The following is a 23644-nucleotide window of genomic DNA, read 5'->3' as shown; positions in this document are numbered from 1 at the left end:
AAAAACCAAAATCGGAAGGAAAAAAAGAAGAAAAAAAAAGAGCCAAAATCGGAAGCAAAAAAAAAAAAAAAAACAAACCATCCAAAATCGGAAGCAAAAAAAAAACAAAACAAAACAAAAAAAACAAACGAACCAACCAAAATCGGAAGCAAAAAAAAAAAAAAAAAAAAAAAAAAAAAAAAAAAACTGGCCGTCACATGTCGCCCCCTGGAGACGTCACGTGGCGGAACCAGGATTAAAGTTAATGTTAAGGATACGAGTCTAATCTCACAACAATTATTAGCTGCCCATCTGCTTCGTCTGCATCGGTCGTTTATTTATTCATTTATTTTTACTTGTCGTTTATGTTACAAATATGTCGTTTATTTATTCATTTGTTTTTGTCGTTTTTTAAGTATGCCGTTTATTTCTTCGTTTGTAGTTGCTCTTGTTGTTTTTTCATTCATTTGTATTTACGTGTCGTTTCTTTTACAAATATGTCGTTTATTATTCATTGGTTGTTCTTGTCGTTTTATTTACAAATATATCGTTTATATTCTTTTGTATTTGTTCTTGTCGTTTCTTTTATAAAAATGTCATTTATTTATTCATTTGTATTTACTTGTCGTTTCTGTAATAATTGTATCGTTGATTCAATTTGTTATTTTTGTCGTTTATTTATGTCGGGTTCTATGTCATTATTTCCGTGTACCAAGAAACAATAATAATAGGAGAAAATAAAATAAAACCTTAAACCCTGTGATAATTTCTAGGGTTTATCATCATTCATTCATGTCTGTTTCTCCGTTGCTCTGTTAATCTCTAGCTCGAGCAATCTCATTGTCAATGGCCGCCACGTCTTCGTCCTTTCGGTTCCCTTTCTTCTCCTCTTCACCGGCCTCTTCGTCGGGACAAAGCGCCGATAATAATGCCCAATCGGAATCCGAATCGTCGTCTTCTTCTTCTTCTTCGGCTGAAGAGCCCCGAGGCTCGGGCTTCGATCCCGAGGCGCTCGAGAGAGGAGCCAAAGCTCTCAGGGAAATCAATAGCTCTTCCTACGCCAAACAGGTAATTCTATTATTTTTAGGGTTCCAGTTAAATTATGTTAATTTCAATCATTTCTACGCTTCTAGGAGATTTTTAATTTTTTTTTTTTTAATTTCTTTCAAATTATGTTTATTGAACTGATGTTTGGAATGTTTGACCCGTGAGATAAAGATTTATTTCAGTTATTTCCATGCTTCTGGGTTTGAGAAAGTTGACCAAAACATTTGTTCCTGTAGTTGCAAATACTGTTTAAGAGTAAATTTTGTATCGTATCTCTGGAATATAGATCCCAATCAATCATATTGGATGTTGTTTGTTTGCTGATAATCTTGCTCTTTGTTTTTCTTATTTGTGTTGTTTACTGTGTTTTGTAGGTCTTTGACTTGATGAGAAAGCAGGAACAGTCTCGGCTCGCTGAGTTGGCCTCGGATAAGTGTCATCATGAAGCAGTTCTTGCTCAAAACGATATCGTAAGTTGTCACAACTCTTTTGTGCATTCATGCTCTGTCTTACTATAGTGAATATGAACATAAAAAATTAATCCCACAACTATTTGAAATTGCACACGAAGAATGATATGAACCGGTAGAAAGGAATGTGGTTTTATGTTAGGATCTAAGTAATATAGAATAAATGAGGGTCAAGTATAGAATGGTTAAAAGTTTTAAATCGATTATTTACAAATAAAATCTATAATGATAGAAGAAAGTCATGCTAATTTGATTGTAATAGATTTTTGGGGAGGGAAAGAAATTCCATTTTGGTGAGAGAGTGGAGCTCTTGAATCCTATTTCCTGTTAGTAAAAAAAGTTCGAAGGTATAGTGTTAGTTTGACATATTTCGTCATAATAATTAGAAGGTTGTATCATTCATGTATCAAATTTTATATTCACTTCTCTGTAGGAAAGACAAAGGAAGCTGGCTGAAGATCAGAGAAACATAGTACAACAACAAGCACAAGCAAAAGCCCAAATGCTGCGCTATGAAGACGAGTTGGCTAGAAAGCGCTTGCAGGTTAGATTTTGTGTGAGGTTAATCACAATATATTCCTTGTTTTCGTATAATTAAAAATCTTTTCAGTGTGAGCTATAATGTGAGTGATATTTCGATCCATAAACTGATTTTCAGAGTAAAAAAGTCCTCACACTATTAATTCTATAGCATTATAGTCATTTAGAAAAGTAGATGCATGAAAGACTGGTTAAATAATAAATTAGAATGTAACCATAAAAATACTATGCACAAGTCATACAGTTTTGGATTTTGATAAGAGTAAGGTTGTATCTCAGTGAGGGTTTTTTTTATTTTTTTTTATTTCTGAACTAGTTATTTAAGTTTTTAAAACATGTTTTAGTTTAGGTGTTGGATTCAATAATAATATAAAGTTCAATATTTGTATAAAAGACTCAACTTTACTTGATCATTCATTACGAACTCAAATTGCTTTTTTTTTCTTTTTTAATTTTATAGACGGACCACGAATCGCAGAGGATGAATAATGTCGAACTGGTTAAGATGCAAGAGGTATCTGCTTCTCGTAAAGAACAGGCCCGGAGAGCGACCGAAGAACAGATGCAAGCTCAGCAGAGACAGACTGAGAAAGAGAGGGCCGAGATTGAACGCGAGACCATAAGAGTCAAGGCCATGGCTGAGGCTGAGGGTCGAGCCCATGAAGCGAAGCTGACCGAGGACCACAACCGAAGAATGCTGATGGAACGGATGAGTGGCGAAAAAGAGAAATGGCTTGCTGCGATAAACACGACTTTTGGCCATATAGAAGGTTTCAAATAAAACTGAAAAATAAAATATGATATGGAATGTTGCGCTCAAATTTTATTTTTATTTATCATGAATTCCTTGTTATCTAAACTATTTCTTGTCCATTTCACCAATTCAGGGGGTGTAAGAATGTTACTGACAGACCGGAACAAGTTGATTATGACTGTCGGAGGAGCTACAGCTTTGGCAGCTGGTGTTTATACAACTAGGTTTCTATTCTGTTCTATGCATTTTCAACTTGATAGCTAAAGCATAGTTTTTTTTAACACGAATAGTCCCTGAACTATTTTGCGAGTAAAATTTTGGTCCCTATACTACATTTTTTTTAAGTATTAGAAAATTATATCTTACTCTAAAGGTCCAAATGTTTGTATGACTTTTATCAAGTGTTTTTGCGTCAGAATATAATATAATCAGTTTCTTTAAATAAGTTAGCTAGTTAAATTTGTAAATATGTTTCAAGTTTAGGTGTTGAATTTCATGAAGGATTTTTAATTATTTTAGAATAGGACAAAAGTTCTACTAAATCAATGGTTTGAGCACTATTTTGCTCTCATAAATAGTTTTAAGGACCAAAATGCCAATTACATAATAGTTCAGGGACTGTCTACGCTAGAAAGCCTAAAACAAAATGTAATTTCTTATGGTTAGTGGTTCCTTTGTTGTTGTTTCGCAGAGAAGGTTCAAGAGTTATATGGAGTTACATTAATCGGATACTGGGTCAGCCATCACTGATTCGAGAGTCGTCTATGTCGAGATTCCCGGGATCAGAGATGATCGCTCAAGCGAAGAACAGAATCTTGAATCCCAGTACAGCCTCTGGTCCTTTGGGAATGAAGAAAGGCCTCGAAAACGTTGTTCTTCACCCATCGCTGCTGAGGAGAATCGAGCACCTTGCTCGGGCCACGTCAAACACAAAAGCCCACAAGGCACCGTTTCGTAACATGCTGTTTTACGGCCCGCCTGGGACCGGAAAAACTTTGGTCGCAAGGGAAATTGCTAGAAAATCGGTATGTACACACACACCAGATTCTAATCTTACCAAAGCCGTTTGTCTCTTGGGCTGCTAGTTTTGACCCTTTTGTTTTGGTTATTTTGCTCTTGTGTGGCAGGGTCTAGATTATGCTATGATGACTGGCGGTGATGTTGCACCGCTCGGTCCACAGGCAGTGACAAAGATCCATGAAATATTCGATTGGGCGAAAAAATCAAAGAGGGGTCTGCTTCTTTTTATCGATGAAGCAGATGCTTTCCTTTGCGAGTAAGTAATAGAATACATACATTCATGTTTCCCTGAACCCGTATTCTAAAGATTATTGAGATAAATTTGTTTATAAAAGTTTGTTCAATATGATCCTGTCTTGGCAATACTAAAATAATACCCCTGGTTCCTTCATGGTGGTGGTGGTTCGACTTTCCCCTCTGAATTATCAAATAGTCCATAATTATCCGTATAAGTTATAAAACGTATCAATTTAGTCCTTAGGACCAAAAACACTTTACTATGAACAACTAAATCTGTTTTATGTCCACAGTTTGAAATAACAAATCAAATTGTTTTAGCCATAATCCCTTAACTTTATACGATTTTTAGTTAAAAATTTAGCAGCAGGACTAAATTGATATGAAATGTAACGTAATTAATCGAATCCAACAATATCTGTGTGGCAGGCGAAACAGCACGTACATGAGCGAAGCCCAGCGGAGCGCTCTGAACGCGTTGCTCTTCCGGACCGGAGACCAGTCGAGAGACATCGTTCTCGTCCTCGCGACCAACAGGCCCGCCGACCTCGACTCCGCCGTCACCGACCGCATTGACGAGGTCATCGAATTCCCTCTCCCCGGCCCCGACGAGCGCTTCAACCTCCTCAAGCTCTACCTGAAAAAGTACGTCTCCGGCGAGGACGACAGCCCGTCCTCGCCGGCCAAGTTCGGCCACTTCTTCGAGAAGAAGTCGCGGAACGTGATCACCGTGAGAGACATCTCCGACGAAGTGGTCCGAGCGGCCGCGGAGCGGACAGAGGGCTTTTCGGGGCGCGAGATCGCGAAGCTCGTGGCGGGAATTCAGGCGGCGGTTTATGCTCAGCCGGACTGTGTTTTGGATCCGAGGCTGTTCGAGGAGGTCGTGGGTTACAAGGTCTCCGAGCACCACCAGAGGATTAAGCTCGCCGCCGAGGGTGGTCTTCCAATTTAAGGAAAAAGAGAGAGAGAGGGTTTTTATTTGCTTCACTGTTGATCTTGGATTCTTTGGTGAGGTTTATTTAGATGTAGTTTGAAGCTGATTAGAGTTGAGCTTTTACAGGGGTTGATTGTTGCTAGAAGGAAGAAAAAAAAAAAGAGGGAGAAACAGTTTTCTTTACCTATGCGTTAGGTAATGTCAATTCTTTCTTGGGATAGAAATTTGTTTCAGAATAAAAAAAATAAGAGAAATTGGTTTATGATTTATGAGTAAAGTTCTGTTTGACCCAGATTCGTTTCTGGTGCATAATAATAGAAAGTTGAAAACTTTCTATTTTATTAAGATTAAAAAATTTTCAAAATATTGCATGTTTTCTTATTTGTTAGATTTCTTAGAAGTATTATGTACAAAAAAAAAATTTAGGTATATAAAAGTTGAAGTTAAATTTTGATAAAAGAAATTAAAAAAAGATATAGAGAAATAGAAAGTAAGAAAAAAAAATTATATTATATTAATAATATATATCATTATGTTAAATTGTAAAAGTGTATTATATATTAAACAATAACATATAAAATCTACGTGTAATATTAATACACATAGTTTTTCCAAGAATATATATATATATATAATAACATATACTCAAAATAATGTATGTTATTGATATAGTATAATATAGTATTAGTAATTATGATTTTAATATACATAAAAAAAATTATACAAAATATATTGATGAGAGAGGGAGAAAAAAAATATATATAAAAAAATTATACAAAATATATTGATGAGAGAGGGAAAAAAAATTAAAGGTCGAAAAAAAAAAAAATATTAAAGGCCGCCACGTGTCGTCGCCTGGCGAAATCACGTGGTGGCCTCTGGATGAAAGTGGGAAAAAATTTCTCTTTATTATCTACGTTATAGATTTATCTTGTCGACTATAAGTGTAAATTCCTTAAATTACACGATTAAGAAATTCCGGTCACTCTTTAAATCTTGAAGTATTCATTTGGAAAACAAATTTAAAAAAAAAAAAAAAAATCTAGGAAATGTTCTTAATAATTTTCTCATTCGATTGGAATATTTTTCTAATCAAAATAATTTTATAAAAATATTATAAATTTTGGAGTAAAAATTATTTTGAATGATTTTTTTTTTCCCTAAAGAAATCGGACTTTAATTTATATTGAATAGCTGATTGATGTTTTCATATATTTCTAGTTATAAGGATATAGGATAGAAAGTTAAAATATTACCGGTATTAATTTTGCGGTGAAAAACACCAGTTAATATCTCCGAATTTAAATGGGCATTGATCTTTTTTTTCAAAGAGCCGAATTCCGGTCCAAAATATCACCATTTATTTAGAGATGAAAACATGCGCACCAAGAAGGACTGTTCATTCCTCCGAACCGATATCTATCCAGTTGGCGCTTGTATAATCTAACACATGTAACACTGAGAAACACGTGTTTCAAAAGCCATGCAAAAGCACTATAAACCAAATAACAAGCAAATTCATACATAAGAACATCGTCAACAACGAATCGAACCCCTGGACTATCACTACTCCAAAACCAAACAGAAAGAAATAAGGAAAAGAAAACGATGTCAAAGAACTGGATTAAGCAAGGGTTTAACAAGGCAACTAGAGCTCTGAGAAAAGCCGATGCGAAGAAGCAAGACTTCCCAATCTTAGAAGGCCATCCAAAGGCCCAGGATTACGCTGAGGTGGCAGTTTCGGGCCACCGATCGTTGAAGGAGAAGATCGGATCGCTGAAAAAGGAGTTCCAGATTTACCGATGGAATCCTGATCGTCCAGATGGCAAGCCACGTCTTCAGTCCTACCTCGTTGACCTCTCCGATTGTGGCCCCATGGTAACATAATCTGGACTTTTCTGATTACTGGACTTTTCTGATTACACAAATCATGAAGGGAATTGGATTTAAATATTAGTGCAGTTAATTTTTTATTTTATTTTTTCTGAAAAGCTTAATAAAATGTATGTATGAAAAAAATTATAATTATAATTAATTGAGTAATTAATTCACTAAAATTAAAATATTTGTTAAGCAAATTTTTTATAAGTTTTATGTAAATTATGTGTGATATTTATTTTTGTGATGTTTTTAGCATTTCATTTAATTTTTGGTGATAATTATTAATAAATATTTACGAGAATTAATGTTTTTTATACTTCGTTATTAAAATTTCGTGACTATTTATTTGAACTTCAACAAATTTTGACTATAGGACAAAACATAAATTTTCATAAATTTGTATATATAGAGAGCTCATTAGGAAAATGTATTAATAAGTCTCATGGTCTTTCAATAAATTAAGAAAATTAAGAATTTGTAATTTGAGAATTGATAATTTGTTTGTTTGACATACCTATTAAATATATATATATATATATATATATATATATATATATATATATATATATATTTGTTTGAAAAAATTATCAATTTTATTAATATTATTTGTTCAAATCCCAATAATGAATTTTCTTGGTTAGATTTGAGTTTTGGGTTCTTTTGTATCATAGTAATATTTTGCAATTTTCAGGTGTTGGATGCGTTACAAAAAATAAAGTCAGAGGAAGATTCGAGCTTGAGTTACAGAAGGTCGTGCAGAGAGGGAATATGTGGTTCGTGCGCGATGAACATCGATGGCACAAACACCGTGGCTTGTCTAAGGCCTATCGACACAGACACTTCCAAGCCCACCATGATCACCCCTTTGCCTCACATGTTCGTCATCAAAGACTTGGTCGTTGATCTCACCAATTTCTACCAACAATACAAGTAAGCACTGCACAACAACCATATATAATCCCACAAATATACCAACAAAAATTCAAAGAAAATTGTAAGCCTTCTATTACATATATAAATGAGTTTTATAACCAACAGGTGGCACATGATTTATACAATTATTACTACTTCAATTAATTAATTAATTATAATTTATTTTCAAAATAAAAAATTCAATTCATTAATCGAAATCTCTAATTACTAGCATATCAGTTCTCTCTCTCTCTCCCCGTCACACTTTTTTAGTCATGGATAGAAGTCAAAAACATTAAAATCGCAATTAATAGTCAATAATAACTGTTAAAAGTTTATGCTTCAGTTAATAAACCTATCAACAGTTATTACCGATTTTTAATTGCGATGCTAACTTTCACTGTGGCTAAAATTGTGTGTGTGTGTGTGAGAGAGAGAGAGAGAGAGAGAGAGAGAGAGAGAGAGAGAGAGAGAGAGAGAGAGTATTTAGGTATAGATAAATTGTTTTTATTTAATTTCTTTTTGGTAAAGAATGAGGGGGAAAATATGGACAATTTTGTTTTATTGCATCAGGAATTAGCTAATTACCAAATATTACTAAAGCGTTGGTTATTTCACAATTTTAAGTTTAAAAAAGTCTAACTAGCTAGAGCGCCTTGTAAAAATGGACCAAGAGCAAATCTTCCTCTTAATGACAAGTTTAGTTTCTCATAAAAGATAATTTAATCACTACACTACTTTTGTCTTTATGGAACCCACATCAAAATAAATAAATATAAAAGGACTAACTAACAAGTTTAAGATCATAATAAGTAAAAAAATATATTCACTAACCAACAAAGTTGAAATAGGCGAGGCAGGGCCATAATGTTTCTGAAATATCTTCGACATGAATTTGAGGAATTAACTTTGTTAAATTACTTTCTAAAGATTTGAATACAAATTTGACACTAATTTTTTGATAAATTATGCCATACGAGCATATGATGATAAAGCCAAACTAATTGAGTTATAACCTACGAAATTATTTAGGAAGAAATGATGTGCTATATATTTATTAGACTTGTGGAGCCGTGGCTGAAGACAAAAAAGCCCCCGGTGGATGGCAAAGAGTATAGGCAATCCCCGACGGATCGGAAAAGACTAGATGGGTTGTATGAATGTATATTTTGTGCTTGCTGTAGCACATCGTGCCCCGCATATTGGTGGAACCCTGAAGAGTTCTTGGGACCCGCTGCACTTCTTCACGCCTATCGATGGATTTCCGATAGGTAAATTCTGTAGTTTTCTGACCTCAAAATTATTATTAAGTGGACGCAAAAAAATATTTCTTCTGTTACGAGAGAATATTTCCGTCCTCAAATATTTCATTTTTCACATGGGTAACACAATCAGTGTAGTCTATATTACATTTGTCCGATTTTAGTTTGTCCTCACACGTTGTACTTTCATCAAAATCACGGTTGTTCGAGGTTTCATTCTATCTTGTTAAGGGATACATGATGTTTATACCTAAATTTTATACAAATTAGCTATTATAATAGCTCTGAGCAGTGGCGGATCCAGAACTTGGAAAGAGGGGGAGCCAAAATTCAGTTTAGGCTGAAAAAAAAAAAAATTAAGCCCTAATTTTTTTGTCTTGTGGGGGGGCCCAGGCCACTTGGGTCCGCCCCTAGCTCTGAGCTACTTTTATGTATAACACAGTCGATTGTCACCCTAATCAACATTTTTCAGGTTTTGGATTTTTAAAATTGTTTGATTAACTTTATTTAGGTAACAAGAAATTTTATAAATTAGCCACATCTCAATTTTTTTTTTCAAATTAGCCCCCCTCTGAACCACCACTTAGCTCTTGCTCTAGCTCCGTCCACAGTCGGAAAAATTTGCTTCATCAACCTCAATTTGTGTCCACGAGTAATTATTGTTTTGCAATGTCTAGAAACCGAAATTAGGCCATCAAGGATTTGAGTAATAATATTACAAAGTTTGGAACATATTATATATAGTCTAGTGATGTTTATTGGATTTTGCAATTGTGCAGCCGAGACGATTTCACCGATGAACGGTTGAGGGCATTGAGGGAGGAAGAGGGACGGCTTTACAGATGCCGAGTCATTAAAAACTGCACCGCCGCATGTCCGAAAAGCTTGAACCCCTCCGGGGCAATTCAGAAAATGAAATAAGATAACTTGATTAGTCTTTTTTAACACTTTTAAAACATTTTAATGATTTCACTTTTACTTGCATTAATTAATTTTGTAATGTCAGTTGTGGCACATTTCTGTAAAAACTTTCGTTATTCATATTAAGTCATGACTTTTTTTGTTTTGAGTTATGTTTTTAGTCGCAATTCTTTTGATCCAGAATTCGAATTTTGGTGATGTATATTTCTACTTGGTTGGTTTGTTTTGAGTTTTGATTTTAGTCACAATTCCGTTGATCCAGACTAGCCAAACCTAAATATATCATATCCCACACGATGTATGTTTCCGTTTCACTTTATACCTTTATTTTGCTTTGTCCTAATTAAAAATTGTCTACAATCAGAATATTAAAAAAAAAAATGAGCCTTTATTTTTCTCCAAATTATGAGACCTAGGCAATGGTTTAACCTCTCTAAGGATTGGGTCGGGCTTGCACTTTTCTACCCATTTTTTTTCGTTAGCGAAAATATTTAATGTTTGATTCTAGTTTTATCATTGCACTTTTTTTTTTTTTAGGGAGGACTTTATAAGTAGCCAATGATACAAGATCGGATATTTACAAATATGGGGGGCTGGATAATAAAAAGAATCTTTAATAAATAAATTTTTTAATAATTTTACCATTAACTATACCCTTTTATAATAAACCAATAATTTAAAACAAAAGAAAAAAAAAACAGAGAAAATATCAAAAACATAAATGTCTCGGCGGCAGAGGAAGAGTTCTACATTAGGCGAGAGTTAGGCTTGAAAGCCGAGCAATATAAGCTTTAAAAAAATCGTCCAAATGAGTTTCAACATTTTCCCTATTATTTCTTTCTCATTTCGGTTAAAATTGATAATTTCATATTAAGTTTTCGTCAATTTGTTTTCCTTACTTAATACTCGCAAGTTGTCTATTTATTTTACCACGCAAATATTTAATTAATATATATATATATATTATTTTAGATAATTTAGCTAATATATTCAAACAGTACTTATATCTCCAAACCCAACGTACCCATTTATTTTCATGTGAAAAAGGCGTAAATAAAAGGTCAGCAGCTAAACTTTCGTTTTATACCTTAAACAGCCTCTAAACATTAATAATTTAATTCTCTCCCTATATATAATTATATATAGATATATACATATATTTAAAACCCCCTTGCACCGTTTTTGATGGGCAAAGAAGCTGCGAAACCATATCCCAAATTGGGATATGTTTCGTCCCAATTCACAAACAAAAAACCAAAAAAAAAATGAAGCAGGATACGTGGATGCCCGTCGTTACTCTGTTAAGGAATAACTGCCACGTAAGCCTCAGACCAGACACGTCATACTAATCATGCTTAAGCTAAAAGCCTGACGCCGAAAACCCATGTTTACTGCTTCTAGTTATCCTTTTACTCGTAGGAACTTCTCGAGTAAATCTAGAGAGAGATAGAGAAGATGGGAAAGCGAAGAAGATTGTTAACGGTAGTAACGTTGATATTGACGAGTTTGATCTTAGATGTGTTATCCTATGTCGATGATGCTTCGGAAAAGTCAAACTCAAGGACAGACAAATTACCCGAGTAAGATATAATCCATACATATGTATATATATATATATATACATATTAATATAGACATATGTATAATGTATATACACATAGAACCTATTGATTACCCTTTTGAGAGCATTGTGTCACATGATCAGGTTTTCGTTTCTCTCTGTTTAATTTTTTCTCTTCATATAGATTAAAATATTATAATATATGTATGGTCAATTAATCTTTAATTTGGGTTTGTTATTTAATGATGATAATACATACTCTAAAATGAATTTTGAGCGACTTATTTTGAATAATAAAGTTCGCCTGTAAATTAATAATAGTTCGTGATATACGTGAATGTAATTGTATGTTAATTACTAGCATCCATTAAATCATTATAACCCTTGAACTGTTGAACATGTATAGTGGTGTCCTGTCCACTCAATTTTGTCATTTTTACTAAATTATTATTTTCGGATTTATTTTAATTTTATATACATCATCTTGTTTATTTTAATTTTATATACATAATCTTGTTTATTGGTAGTGGTCTAATCAAATCAAAGAATTTAAATTCTTTTTCTTTGTCCTTCCGAAAAATGTTGACACTGCCTCAACTGGCCAGTTCTTCGTTACAAGAGTATTGCCTAACTATCACTTTCTATAAACATTCGCATAAATTAATTGGTGATTAATAAGTTGACCAAATTATCATGGCTTGACAGTGGTTTAGGCCGAATCCGATCTGACAGCGAAAAGAAGACATCCGATCAAGATTTGATGGTTTCTGGAAAGATCAACTCAGTCATATCTGGTAATTAATTATTTATCGAATAGAACAATGATCGATAATAGTGATTAAGAAATCACCACAAGATGGCTAAAACTTAAAAGTATAGTTTAAATTAATATTTTTCTAAATCAAAATTTCGTAAAATCTTTATTTATTTATATATTATTTATAATTTAATAAAAATCATACTTATGAAATACATTGTTCTAGCTAAATAGCGGATAAAAAGTAACGAATTCTTAAAATAATCAGAAGTCTGAAAATATTTTCAATAATAATTTTTTTTCTTACTCGAATGAATGTTATACACCTGCTAATATCTTATATACATGTGTGTGTGTATTTGTCGAGTCAATCCGACGGACTTATAATTTCGACTATATTAGTATATAAATTTTTTCAAATATATTTATAGATATATTTTTGTTTCAAATTAAGGCGAATGGCAGGACAGAGACGATGATGAAGCGTCACCGATAGATAGTGAGAGTGATAAATACAAAGAAGCTAAAAAGAAGGTGCAAGATTTGTTTGAGTTGGTTAAGGAGACCAACGCCGAGAAGGCTAAGAATGCTTACGAATTGGCCAAAGAAGGTCTTTCCAAGGCCACCGGTGATCTCGGTGCTTCCATGAGACAAAATAGCAGCGACGAGCTATGAGAAGGAAAAATGTACCATTTCATGCCCACTTTTGACTGCAACTTTAGTGTTCTTGCTCTTAAATGTTTTGTAAAAAATATAAGCCAAATCTAGCCCCGAATCAAAAGAAACCATGTAAAACAATGGTGCTTATAAGCAGGGCTCATCTTATTATTAGATAGTTCATATATTGGGGGTGCTCTAGTTTTTTGGTATTGCCAAATTTGAAATGTGATATGCTTACTATCTAATGTGCTATTTAGGAATTTTTGTATGAAGTAAATAAAGTGGCCAAAGTTTTTGTAGGTTATTGCATAGTAGCCACAGTGTAAAAATACTAATATACTTTTTCATGTTTGAGTACATATTATTTTATTTTGAAAACGGAATCGTAAGTTTTTGATCAATTTCTTCGACTCATAGGCTCAATTTCGATCCATCCAATGGATTTCATAATTGTCTATTTTAATTTTCATCATAATCTAAAAATCATAATTGTCTATTTTAATTTTCATCATAATCTAAAAATTATGGTCGTTATGTTCGTGAATTAATTTTTTCAGGATTTCAAAATAATTAATATAGATGTCCAAAATTTTAATCCACTGTTTTTAATGCACTTTTTATACCAAACTTTCAAAATTAATTACATCGTTGACGTCAAAACTAGGCAATAAAATTTTAAAAAATTAATTATGATTTCAGTTTTTTAATTCAGTTTTCAAAACACACAAACAATCAAATTAAAAAAAATTGCTTACAAAAACTCCTTTTTCCGGACAAGCAACATGATTTTCAAAACATTTAATCGTGTCTTCAAACAATTTAATTCACTTCTATAAACATGCAAAAAATTGCTACGAGAAAATAACGAAGTTTCAAAATATTTAATCCTGGTTTCAGATTATTTAATCCACTTTCTATAACAAACAAATAAGAAGCTCATAAATTTAATCATGCCTTCAACATTATTAATCCAACAAATACAAAACCATTCAAAAATTAGAATCAATAATTCAAAAATGATAATCCTATCTATAAACACTCAAGAAGAAGAAGAAGAAGAAGAAGAAGAAGAAGAAGAAGAAGAAGAAGAAGAAGAACGACGACGTTGGTAAGGGTGATAATGATCAACGTCAATATTGGTGACAAAGATCGAAAGGGATGACAATGGAAATCGACGATGATGGTGACAAAGATCGATGGCAACGACCTCTGGATCGTTGGTCTTCGATCTCCAACACCGACCTCTGGATCGCCATCACGTCAGCTCCGCCGTGAGAAGAAGCATATAAGATGAAACCGTCGCTGAAATCAGAATCGAAGACTCTTGTACGGCCTGCTCCGACGCAGCCGGCGTGGTTGTAGAAGCGGCGGTTCCACGGAAGCCAGCGGTGAACCTTGCAACCTTAGAGGCGGCTCGTATGGTTGTTGCTTCTCCTCACATGGCATCGCCGATGAAACTAACTTTTGTTTTGAGTATCTCTGAACTTTTGTTTTGTTGAGCGTGAGTGAATGAAAAGGATTTTTCATTCATTTTTAATAATTTTGACTTTGTCTCAATTTTTAAAAATTGTACTATTTTACTTTACTCAAACTTTGAATGGTCTAAATAGTCACATCATCTTTTATATTTAAATGCGACAAAAAATTACTATTACTAGTCTTACCTTAATATTATAAATAATTTAAGTTATTTTATTAAAACTAAATTACAATTACGTAACCATAAAGCAGAAAAAAGTATGTATAAACTTCATAGTAGTATAATAGCTATAACGCTCGCAAAAAATTAAAGTACAAATTAATCCAATATCGAGTAAAACAACTAAAGCTCGGAAAAGAGGATGTATGATATTTTAGCGATCATATACATTATTCAGCTAGTGCAAAATAAATGAACTATTCAATCATATAACTGTCAATGAAAACATTGTTGAATTATTTGAGAACTTAAAATAACATTATTTATTATCTTCTCATACACAGTATCTAGTCGAAAGGAAATATAAAAAAAGGGCAATAAATACTTGAGACGCTATAAACCGTTGGTTTCACCAAGGGACCTAATTAAAAAAAAAAAAAAATTAAAAGAAGTTTTAGCGAAGCTAATTTATAAATTTTCAGGGTAAAAATGTAATTTTTTTTAAATGAACCAAAAGTGTAAATTTTCATAAAAAAGTGTAAAATAATATTTTTTTAGAAAGGGTTTGAGCCCCTCGGTCTACTGTAACTTCGTCTCTGGCGATGATCATGTGTTTAGATATAACATTGGTTATAATATATATATAGTCTGAGATTAAATTACTTAAAAAGTATTTACCCTAGTTAATTCAGATCACATCACACAGAAGCAGAAAGAGCAGAAACGAATTATTTATTTAGTCATTTGTGAACAATATAATTAGCACTATAAGGAAAGCGGCAGGGATTAAAAAATTAAATAAAGCAGCAATTCTTACTGAAACATGTCATAACTACTGGAGATTGAAAAAGTTATATCCCTAAAAAAAAAAAAAAAAAAAAAGAGGTAGTATTATTCATATCCATGTCCAGAATACATCTTGCTGATCTTTTTTCTAACAATTAGATTATCAATTATAGAAGAAAAAGAAAAGGAGATAGAAATAAGGACAAACTGTTGGATATTATTATCTAATATTCTAAATTAACGTCCTACATATGATATAGTTATATCACAAACTTCCATCTCTAACTAAAGCTTATTCACCAATTATCATGTGTCACAACATTTAATTAACCCTCAATACTACTAAAAAAAAACTAAATAATTCACGTAACCGGCATGCTTAAATCAGGCTAATGATGATCACCATTACCATTAATATCAGCATTACCATCTTTCTTCTTCATTGCCTGTTTATTGTTATGCATCCAAACCTTGAAAACCTGCCGTTTGACTCCGACTTCCGAGCAAAAGCGCTGGACCTCGTCCTCGTCGTGCTTCTGGATCCGCCACCCGAGCTTCTCCGCAAACTCGGTCATTCTCTCCTTTTGCCCCTCCTTGAATTTCGTCCGAAACCGCTTCTTACTACTATTGTTGCCATCATTGGTATTCGCTAGGCCGGAGCGGCGATTGAGAGCGTTCAGATCCTCGCTGGACGACTCGGCCCCACCAAACGCCACCATCACCGGCTGTTGCTGGCGATGATGGTGGTATTGGTGACGGATCTGGGGATTGAAATAATGCTGACGAGGCAGCAGTACAGCTTGTGAAGCTGCACTGCTGCCTCTTAGCATATTCTCATTCTCCCTAGCCATACTGTTATTCTTGTTACGGTTATGATTAGGGTTTTCCTCGGCTACTTCCTTGCGGTGGAAGCTTCGGTGGCACTCGCAAGCGGCGCACTTGAGAGCCTCGGGGGAATCTCCGTCGGAGCTCGCCGGCATGAATTCTCCGCAGCCGTCGAGCACGTGGCCGCCGGTGCTCGCCGCGTGGTTCTTCTGGCACTCTCGGTATCGGGCCACGGGGCCCAAATTAGTCGAAGCCGGTAACGCCACCGCGGTGATCGGCTCGGGGCTCGGGACATTTGGGCCTTCTAGGGCTTGTGTGATGATGAGATTGGTGGTGCAATTGGTGGTGGTGGTTCTTGGTTTGTGATTCTCTCCGATTATTGGCGGTGGTGGTGGTGAAGAGAGCTTGGAATTGGAAGAGTGGGCTTGCTTTGGTGACGTGTAATCCATGGATTTTTATGGATTGAATGTGATGATCATAGAGCTGATGATGATGATAATTCCCTTGCTTTCACTAGGAATGATGTTGGAGGTGTTTTTTTTCTTCATCAACTCTGTAGATCTTTCTGATCTGAGATTACTGAGTAGTTTCTTGATCAGCCCTAGTTCCTCACCTCTCATTTGTGATGTGATTTGATTATAATGTTGTTGATCCTGTATTAATCAAAGAAATAATAATCACTAACTTACAAATTAGGTCTCTCTCTCGCTCTCTCTCTTCTCTCTCTCACCAAACCCCCCATCGATTATTAATGCTTTCAACTCTACCTCCCAAGAAGTAATTAAGGAAAGGTAGGTTTTAAGAAGAAAAAATGGTATTGGGTATTTTTATTAAATAGCGGAGAGATTATATATTAATTCCGACCACTAAAATATAAAATCAAAGAAACATAAATCACAGGAGAGCTAGATTTCTAGACCCCGTAGATGATGAAGAAATTCCGCAAAGGGGCCTACAAAGATGAATGAAGGATGGAGAAAAAAAAAAGAAGAGAATAATAATAATAGTAATAAAAATATCTTACCTGACAAGTTAGGGATATGTAGATTTGAGGAGACAAAGCTGTAATTTCACCACCCAAGTTACCGGTAGAGTTGGTCTCAGCTTTTAATCAAGGAAGGTGAACTACGAAATCGCTAAAATTAATACCCCAAAAAGCGAAGGTGAGGCATTAATGCAACTATACATGTGTGTTTTTGAAATGAATAAGAGAATATTATTATAATATATAAGTAAATAAATAAAGGTATATGTATTATGTTTCCCACCACCCATCCAGCTCCATAAAATCCACAGCCATCAAAGGACAAAAACAGGTTATGTTGGGTTGGATTTTATGAATACATACTCAATCTCAAAGTGAGTGATGAGTTGAGAGAATTTGTATAGAGATTGTATATTATACCGTATATATACATGTAGTTTTGTATAAATATAATGACCAATTACTCTCTCACTCAGGTCTCATCTTTCTAGAACAACCGACAGGCTCATGTTAGTCCTCTCTCCAGCCCTGCACTCTGGTCCAGTCCCTAATTATTGCTATTTTATTTTTCGTTTGAAATATGATACATCTATGAGAATGGAAACCCTAAACATAATATTGTATGAGCATATAGTATTTATGTGAGACAGCAAAAAAGAAAGAGAGAAAGAAAAAAGATGAAATAAAGCTGTGTGACATGACACTACTCTACTTGGAATCTTCCTGCAACCTCAAATTCTAGATTTAATTAGAATATGAATTGTATTGCATATAGCAATAGTAAGAATAATAATGTTTTGGAACTCGTTAATGCAAATAACACCGTTCATGACCGTCCAATGGGAAATTTAAGCCTCAAACAAGTTTTTTAATTTATTTATTGAGAATATTGAGATAATGAGATATTATGGTGAAGAAGAGAGAAGAGTAATTAAAGTCGGAAAATGCTGGTCCACAAAACAGCATTTCTTTTAATTAGTGGTTTTGTGTCAGATTCTCTCTCTCACTCCGAGACTGTTTGTTTGTGCGCCTGCAAAGAAACCAGTTTCTGCTGCAAAATGACTTTATTTAATCCACGAACCACTTGATAATTTTCTTGAAAAATATAATAATGAGCTTTTAACTTCCGATCCACAATTTCATTTTTCTACGCTTTGTTAATAATGATATCGAAAATAATTTTCATTAGCGGATCAGCGCTAGCGCCCCGTTGATATGAGTAAAGTGGTGGGGCCCACATATCAACGAGTCCCACTTATATTGAGAAATTGGCTCATTTATCATCAATTTAATAACATTTTCACATTTTCCATCAAAAAACTAATTTGACCCAAAATGATATCATCTATGTCAACAACGTTGACATTTATGTCAACAATATTGACATCTAATAGTGAAGGGCAAAAATAAATGTCAACATTGTTGATATAAATGGTGGCATTTTTTGCCAAATTAGTCTTTTGGTGGAAGGTGGTAAAATATTATGAAATTGGTGACAAATGAGATAATTTCTCACTTATATTAGAGTAATAGCGGGCGCTGATTCGTTGTTACCTATCATCGCTCTAATGATGTAATTGTATACTATAGCTCCCACACCTTCACTTATCAAATATTTTAATTCAACAAATCGATAAAAAAAAATTTATTATATTTAAAGTATCGAACATTATCTTTTTTTTCTTTGTAATTTCAAAACAACAAATGATAAGTATATTTATAGGGTACCAAAAAACTTAAAACTATGAATTTAAAGTGAGTTAATTTTGACGTAATTTCAAAACAAAAAATGATAATTATATTTATAGGGTATCCAAAAACTTAAAATTATGAATTTAAAGTGAGTTAATTTTGACGTAATTTCAAAACAAAAAAATGATCATTATATTTATAGGGTATATATAAAAAAAAACTTAAAATTATGAATTTAAAGTGAGTTAATTTTGACGTAATTTCAAAACAAAAAATGATCATTATATTTATAGGGTACCAAAAAACTTAAAATTATGAATTTAAAGAGAGTTAATTTTGATGTAATTTAATTAATATAACTATTATATTTACTTTTATCATTTGATGGAATACTGTGTATTGTATTGACCTAGTAATTAGTTAAAACGCTTTATCTTCTTCTTTTGTTTCCTTTTTGAAAAGTACAATTCCATAATATATAATCTACACTTAGACGTTTTAGAGTTTAGATCAAATAAGAGAAAAATCTAAGATCCCATTTCTCTCCTATCTTCTTTTTTTTTCTCTCTACAAAAAAAATGATGGTTTAGTGATCCTCAACGGCCACCCTCCTAGAGAGCAGTGAGTCACTGTTCTGTAGGAGAGATTGGAGTTTCCTTAATCTTCTAGACCATCATTGTTCGAGCACTTAATTAATGCTACTCTCGCAAGATTCCGCCTCATCTATCTCGCGACGGATTTTTACTCGATGGTGGAACCCGAATCTTTCACCGGTCATCTATATTAATTATTTTAAAGTATTTTTAGTTTTATAATATTTTCCAATTTAGTTAATCATGTGTGGCATGCTTTATAGTATGACAAATTGGGAAATAAAGTCCTTTTCAAAAAGGTCCTTTTTGTTTAATTTTATTCCCATAAATGGGAAGCTTGAATATTTGAAGCCCTAAGCAAGAAGAATATCTCGTGACCTACTTGATGTTTCTTAAATAATATTTAAGATTATCTAATGACACACCCCTACCACCTTTCATGCACGAGCCAGCTAATGGCTGAATAACAAATACCAAGGATTCAATTAAGGGCCATTAGTTTAAGGGGAACGTAAAACATTAAGTAAATTAAATATATATAAGACAGCTAATGTGTTCCCTAATTAATGCATATGCATGCACAAGCAAACATCTATATGGGATTTCAAGTAGTGAGACGTGGCAAAAGCCCAACCAAGGCCCTTTCGCTTTGTTTCTTGAGTTTACACATCTTTTCGTATTGTTCAAATATCCGACTCTTTTGACTTCCAACTTGTATTTTTCAAATCTGGATTTCAAATTGTTTTTGGAAGTCGTCCATGTTCTTGCCAAGATTTTCAAATTGTTATCATCGTCGCAATATGACTTTATGCTTGGATTTTCGCATCTAATAACCTAAAAACGATCATAAAGATTTTCTGCTATACTGGTTTTCATAAATAGTTTTATAATATATGACACTCCTCCTTTAAGAATAGTTCAGACTGATATCTTTGTCTTGAATCTTAATAAGCAACTTTGTTTTATTAACGATAGTTTAAATAAGACGAGAGCATATGACTCTGTATACTAGACGACAAAACCTTCATTCATTCATTCTTGACCACCACAAATTGAAATCTGCGTAAGCATATTTTTTTCTCTTCACTTTTTACTTTTTTTTTTTTACTTTAGTAACTGCACATCAGGAGGATATATATATATATATATATTCTTTTATTTTATATAGGAAAAATAAACCCATTTGATAAAAGCAAAGGGAAATAGCTAATTAGGATAGTAATTTGCTCGGAGACATACAAGTTACAACTGTATTATTCTACTCATCTCCACCACTCAATTTTTTGTGGCCCTAAATTATTTGACCATGATCTTTTATTTATTAATCATATATCCAGATGATCCAGAGTATAGAACTATTGATCCATTGTACAGGTTTTAAATTTAATAGGATGAAAAAAAAAAGAGTAGGTGCATGCAAGATCATGGGGAGGGAATTTTCTAGCACCAAATGAAAATTCGGATCCAATAATTTGCAACTTTGGACAAATAAATATTGTGAAGAGAAACCAAGTATTACTACAAATTTGTACAAACAGCTTAGGGTGATTCCTAACTAGATTTCCACTCGTTATTGTTGACAATATATCTATATATGTATAAGACAAATTTATTTCAGCAATTTAGAGAAACATATACAGTTATTTTTTTTTATTCAAGCTTAGTAATTAGATTAAACAATTAAGTTTACATTAGACAGATCGTCACAAAACTGTTGAGAAGCTATGAAAATTGAAAATTCCATATTCAGTTTTTAAAAAAATTATAATCAGTTTTTTGTTAGGATATGGAAGTGTATAGAATTATTTTTCATAAGAATAGAAATTGAATAAAATAGCAAAAAACTATATTAAATTAAAATTTATAATTCAACTATTCAAATATATTAAGAAAATAGTTGACTCATACATAAGTTTTCATAATATAGCGCATAATTTTTTTTTATTAGATTCATTTTCTTAATTTTTACATCACTCGACTATAACTTTAATGTAAAAAGTGTAAATGAACTATATGCCTTATTCGGCTTCAATAAACTTAATTTGTAAGTTTTTTTTATTACATATGGCATATCACTGAGTATGAGAATAAGCTATAGGAATTAGAGTATAAATTAGTGATAAACTGATAAGAGTATTAGAAGGCAAAAACAAAAAAAAAGAAAAAAAAACCAAACCAAACCAAACCGGTAGAAAAAGAAGACACTGATATATTATGGTACAACAAAATGGTGGCAGAGAAACCAATGGTTTTTAGTGAACCAGACAAACAAATCTAATGTGGATTATTGCCTCTTATTAGTCGCATCTCGCATCACCACGCTTATATTTTGTATTCATGCTTTTGCAGCTGGAAACCATATTTCTTCTTTCTTTATCGTTTCCTTGTTTGGATTTTTTACTTTCTTTACCCCAAGTGTGTGTATGTAGCTTTAGACATAGTAAGGCTTTAAACAAAAATAAATAATTAGGTCTTGGTTTTTTTTTTTTTTTAATGCAAATAGTTCATAACCTTCTATCATTGTAGCAGTTTGGTCACAATTTTTTTTCTTTTGGATAATTTTGGTTTATAATCTAATGATTTCATAGCATTTTACTCTTTTTTATTATTATTTATGCCTTTATTTGATACCTAAACAGCTCATTGTTTATGCCATTATTTAATATCTAGCTCAAACATATTTTCAAACTAAAACATCTTATGATTTCGTAAAAAAAAAAAACCAAAAAAAATATGTTTTGACCATTAAACACTAAATAAAGATAAAAAATAAATAAAATAGACTGTTAGTGCATTGTTTAATTAAACAGTTAAACTAATTTTTTTATCATACATACATTAGTTAAAAGAAATATAAATAAACAATAAATTAAACAGTTAAACCAATTTTTATCATAGAGAAAAGATAAAAACAAATACTTTGAATTTTGTGATTTTTATATATTTGAGCTATTATTTATTTATAAGCTGTTTTTTAATGTAGAATTACTTATTTGTAAGTTACTCAATTATAATAAATAAGTTTATTGTAATAAAAAGAAAAGTTGAATATTATAACATCAACTGACGTGAATATAAATGAATAAGGCCTATATAAATCATAGGATTGAAGGAATAACGAAAGGATACAACTTACAAGTTCCAATTTTCATTAAAATAAATAATAATAAATAAGTAAACAGTATTCACGCATTAGAAGAATAAGAGCTTTGTTAAATGCTAGTATAAGGTTTTATCAACAACAAAAAATGTTAATATAAGGCACGGCAAATGTACCTGGTGATTTGGAGAGAGAGAGAGAGAGAGATTTCATTAAATAAGCACAAAAAGTATCAGAGAGAGAGGAGGGGTCTAACACTCTAACGCACAAAATAAAAAGCATTAAATATTTTGTGATTAGCTAGCCCATGAATTAGTTAAGACTTAAGAGACGAGAAGCTTTTCAAAAATGGGCTTTTTTTAGGGGCTGTTTAGTAACATTTTTGTTTTTTGTTTTTCAAAATATAAATTCTGTTTTGTTTTGTTTTCTAATTTTTAAAAAATAAAAACATGTTTGGTAATTGCATTTTTGTTTTTTGTTTTTCAAACGAAAAAACAAAAGCATGTTTGGTAATCACATTTTTATTTTTTTAAATAAAATAAAAAAAAAAACATGTTTGGTTTGTCTGCTTTTAATTTATTTTTCTCTTTTTGAAAAACTTCGAATTTAATTCCACAGAACCCAAAATCAGAAATGAACACCCAATACACATAACAAAATTTCGATTCTCATATTCGCATCACAACGGTAACCACGTCACAAGACAAAAATTCACGCTCGGCCAAGACAGAAACACGAGAGAAAATCTCGACAAAATTCCGAATCATCATCGAATCAACATAGAATCTTTACTAGAAAATAGGTTTCAATTTCCAAACCAAGACCAAAGAAATCTGAAACCCTAGCTTTAAATTCAAATATTCGTACTCAAATCAAGATAAATTTGAAATTAATCCAATCACATAAATCCAACCAGATTCAACAGATGTTTTAGACCAAAACAAGTCCAACAACACTTCAATCGCATGAATCAAGTCCAGAAATTAAAAAAACCTTAACCTAAAAAATGAACCCTAATTCTTGGATTCAAAATTGGGGAAAAATTCAATTCCTTACCTGATTCTGCAAGATAGAATTCCCGGGTCGAGA

General features: G+C 32.7%; 3 protein-coding genes and 1 pseudogene across 5 annotated transcripts; 3 read left to right on the top strand and 1 right to left on the bottom strand.

The window, feature by feature from the left end:
* The first annotated feature begins 708 nt into the window (after positions 1–708).
* LOC149399558 (AAA-type ATPase family protein) lies at positions 709–5273 on the top strand. The gene is made up of 8 exons (XM_089613098.1): positions 709–1047; positions 1401–1496; positions 1930–2040; positions 2497–2806; positions 2924–3014; positions 3482–3815; positions 3918–4066; positions 4477–5273. Exons 1-8 carry the CDS (start codon positions 826–828, stop codon positions 4997–4999), a joined length of 1836 nt encoding a protein of 611 aa, XP_089469224.1. The 5' UTR covers positions 709–825; the 3' UTR covers positions 5000–5273.
* Positions 5274–6528: 1255 nt separating this feature from the next.
* Positions 6529–10109, top strand: SDH2-3 (succinate dehydrogenase 2-3). The gene is made up of 4 exons (XM_089612822.1): positions 6529–6859; positions 7554–7792; positions 8836–9045; positions 9816–10109. The coding sequence occupies exons 1-4, from the start codon at positions 6590–6592 to the stop codon at positions 9955–9957; spliced, it is 861 nt and encodes a 286-aa protein (XP_089468948.1). The 5' UTR covers positions 6529–6589; the 3' UTR covers positions 9958–10109.
* A 1273-nt stretch (positions 10110–11382) lies between these two features.
* Positions 11383–13146, top strand: LOC149399556 (uncharacterized). 2 transcript variants are annotated; one of them, XM_089612823.1, is made up of 4 exons: positions 11383–11537; positions 12124–12138; positions 12224–12312; positions 12730–13146. In XM_089612823.1, the coding sequence occupies exons 1-4, from the start codon at positions 11413–11415 to the stop codon at positions 12948–12950; spliced, it is 450 nt and encodes a 149-aa protein (XP_089468949.1). In that variant the 5' UTR covers positions 11383–11412; the 3' UTR covers positions 12951–13146. The 2 variants fall into 2 exon arrangements, with proteins under 2 accessions (XP_089468949.1, XP_089468950.1); XM_089612824.1 differs by lacking the exon at positions 12124–12138.
* A 2295-nt stretch (positions 13147–15441) lies between these two features.
* On the bottom strand, positions 15442–17470 carry LOC149399555 (zinc-finger homeodomain protein 6 pseudogene; annotated as a pseudogene). The gene is made up of 2 exons (XR_016296610.1): positions 17210–17470; positions 15442–16838 (listed from the first exon to the last, which is right to left on the bottom strand). The product of XR_016296610.1 is annotated as a zinc-finger homeodomain protein 6 pseudogene (transcript).
* Between the last annotated feature and the right edge of the window lie 6174 nt (positions 17471–23644).

This window comes from Urtica dioica, chromosome 4, assembly GCF_054948205.1.
Source record: "Urtica dioica subsp. dioica isolate 48M chromosome 4, U.dioica_male_clone48M_v1_H2, whole genome shotgun sequence".
NCBI lineage: Eukaryota > Viridiplantae > Streptophyta > Magnoliopsida > Rosales > Urticaceae > Urtica > Urtica dioica.
Note: the sequence above shows the minus strand (reverse complement) of the source record. Positions and strands in the feature narration are given on the sequence as shown.

Excerpts from the sequence above, each read along its gene's own strand:
- LOC149399558 (XM_089613098.1), top strand. The coding sequence starts at position 826 with ATGGCCGCCACGTCTTCGTCCTTTCGGTTCCCTTTCTTCTCCTCTTCA. Across the intron at positions 2,041-2,496 it reads TGGCTAGAAAGCGCTTGCAG|ACGGACCACGAATCGCAGAG; the intron begins GTTAGATTTTGT and ends TTAATTTTATAG. Across the intron at positions 3,816-3,917 it reads GGGAAATTGCTAGAAAATCG|GGTCTAGATTATGCTATGAT; the intron begins GTATGTACACAC and ends CTTGTGTGGCAG.
- SDH2-3 (XM_089612822.1), top strand. The coding sequence starts at position 6,590 with ATGTCAAAGAACTGGATTAAGCAAGGGTTTAACAAGGCAACTAGAGCT. Across the intron at positions 7,793-8,835 it reads AATTTCTACCAACAATACAA|ACTTGTGGAGCCGTGGCTGA; the intron begins GTAAGCACTGCA and ends TATATTTATTAG. Across the intron at positions 9,046-9,815 it reads TATCGATGGATTTCCGATAG|CCGAGACGATTTCACCGATG; the intron begins GTAAATTCTGTA and ends GCAATTGTGCAG.
- LOC149399556 (XM_089612823.1), top strand. The coding sequence starts at position 11,413 with ATGGGAAAGCGAAGAAGATTGTTAACGGTAGTAACGTTGATATTGACG. Across the intron at positions 12,313-12,729 it reads GATCAACTCAGTCATATCTG|GCGAATGGCAGGACAGAGAC; the intron begins GTAATTAATTAT and ends TTTCAAATTAAG.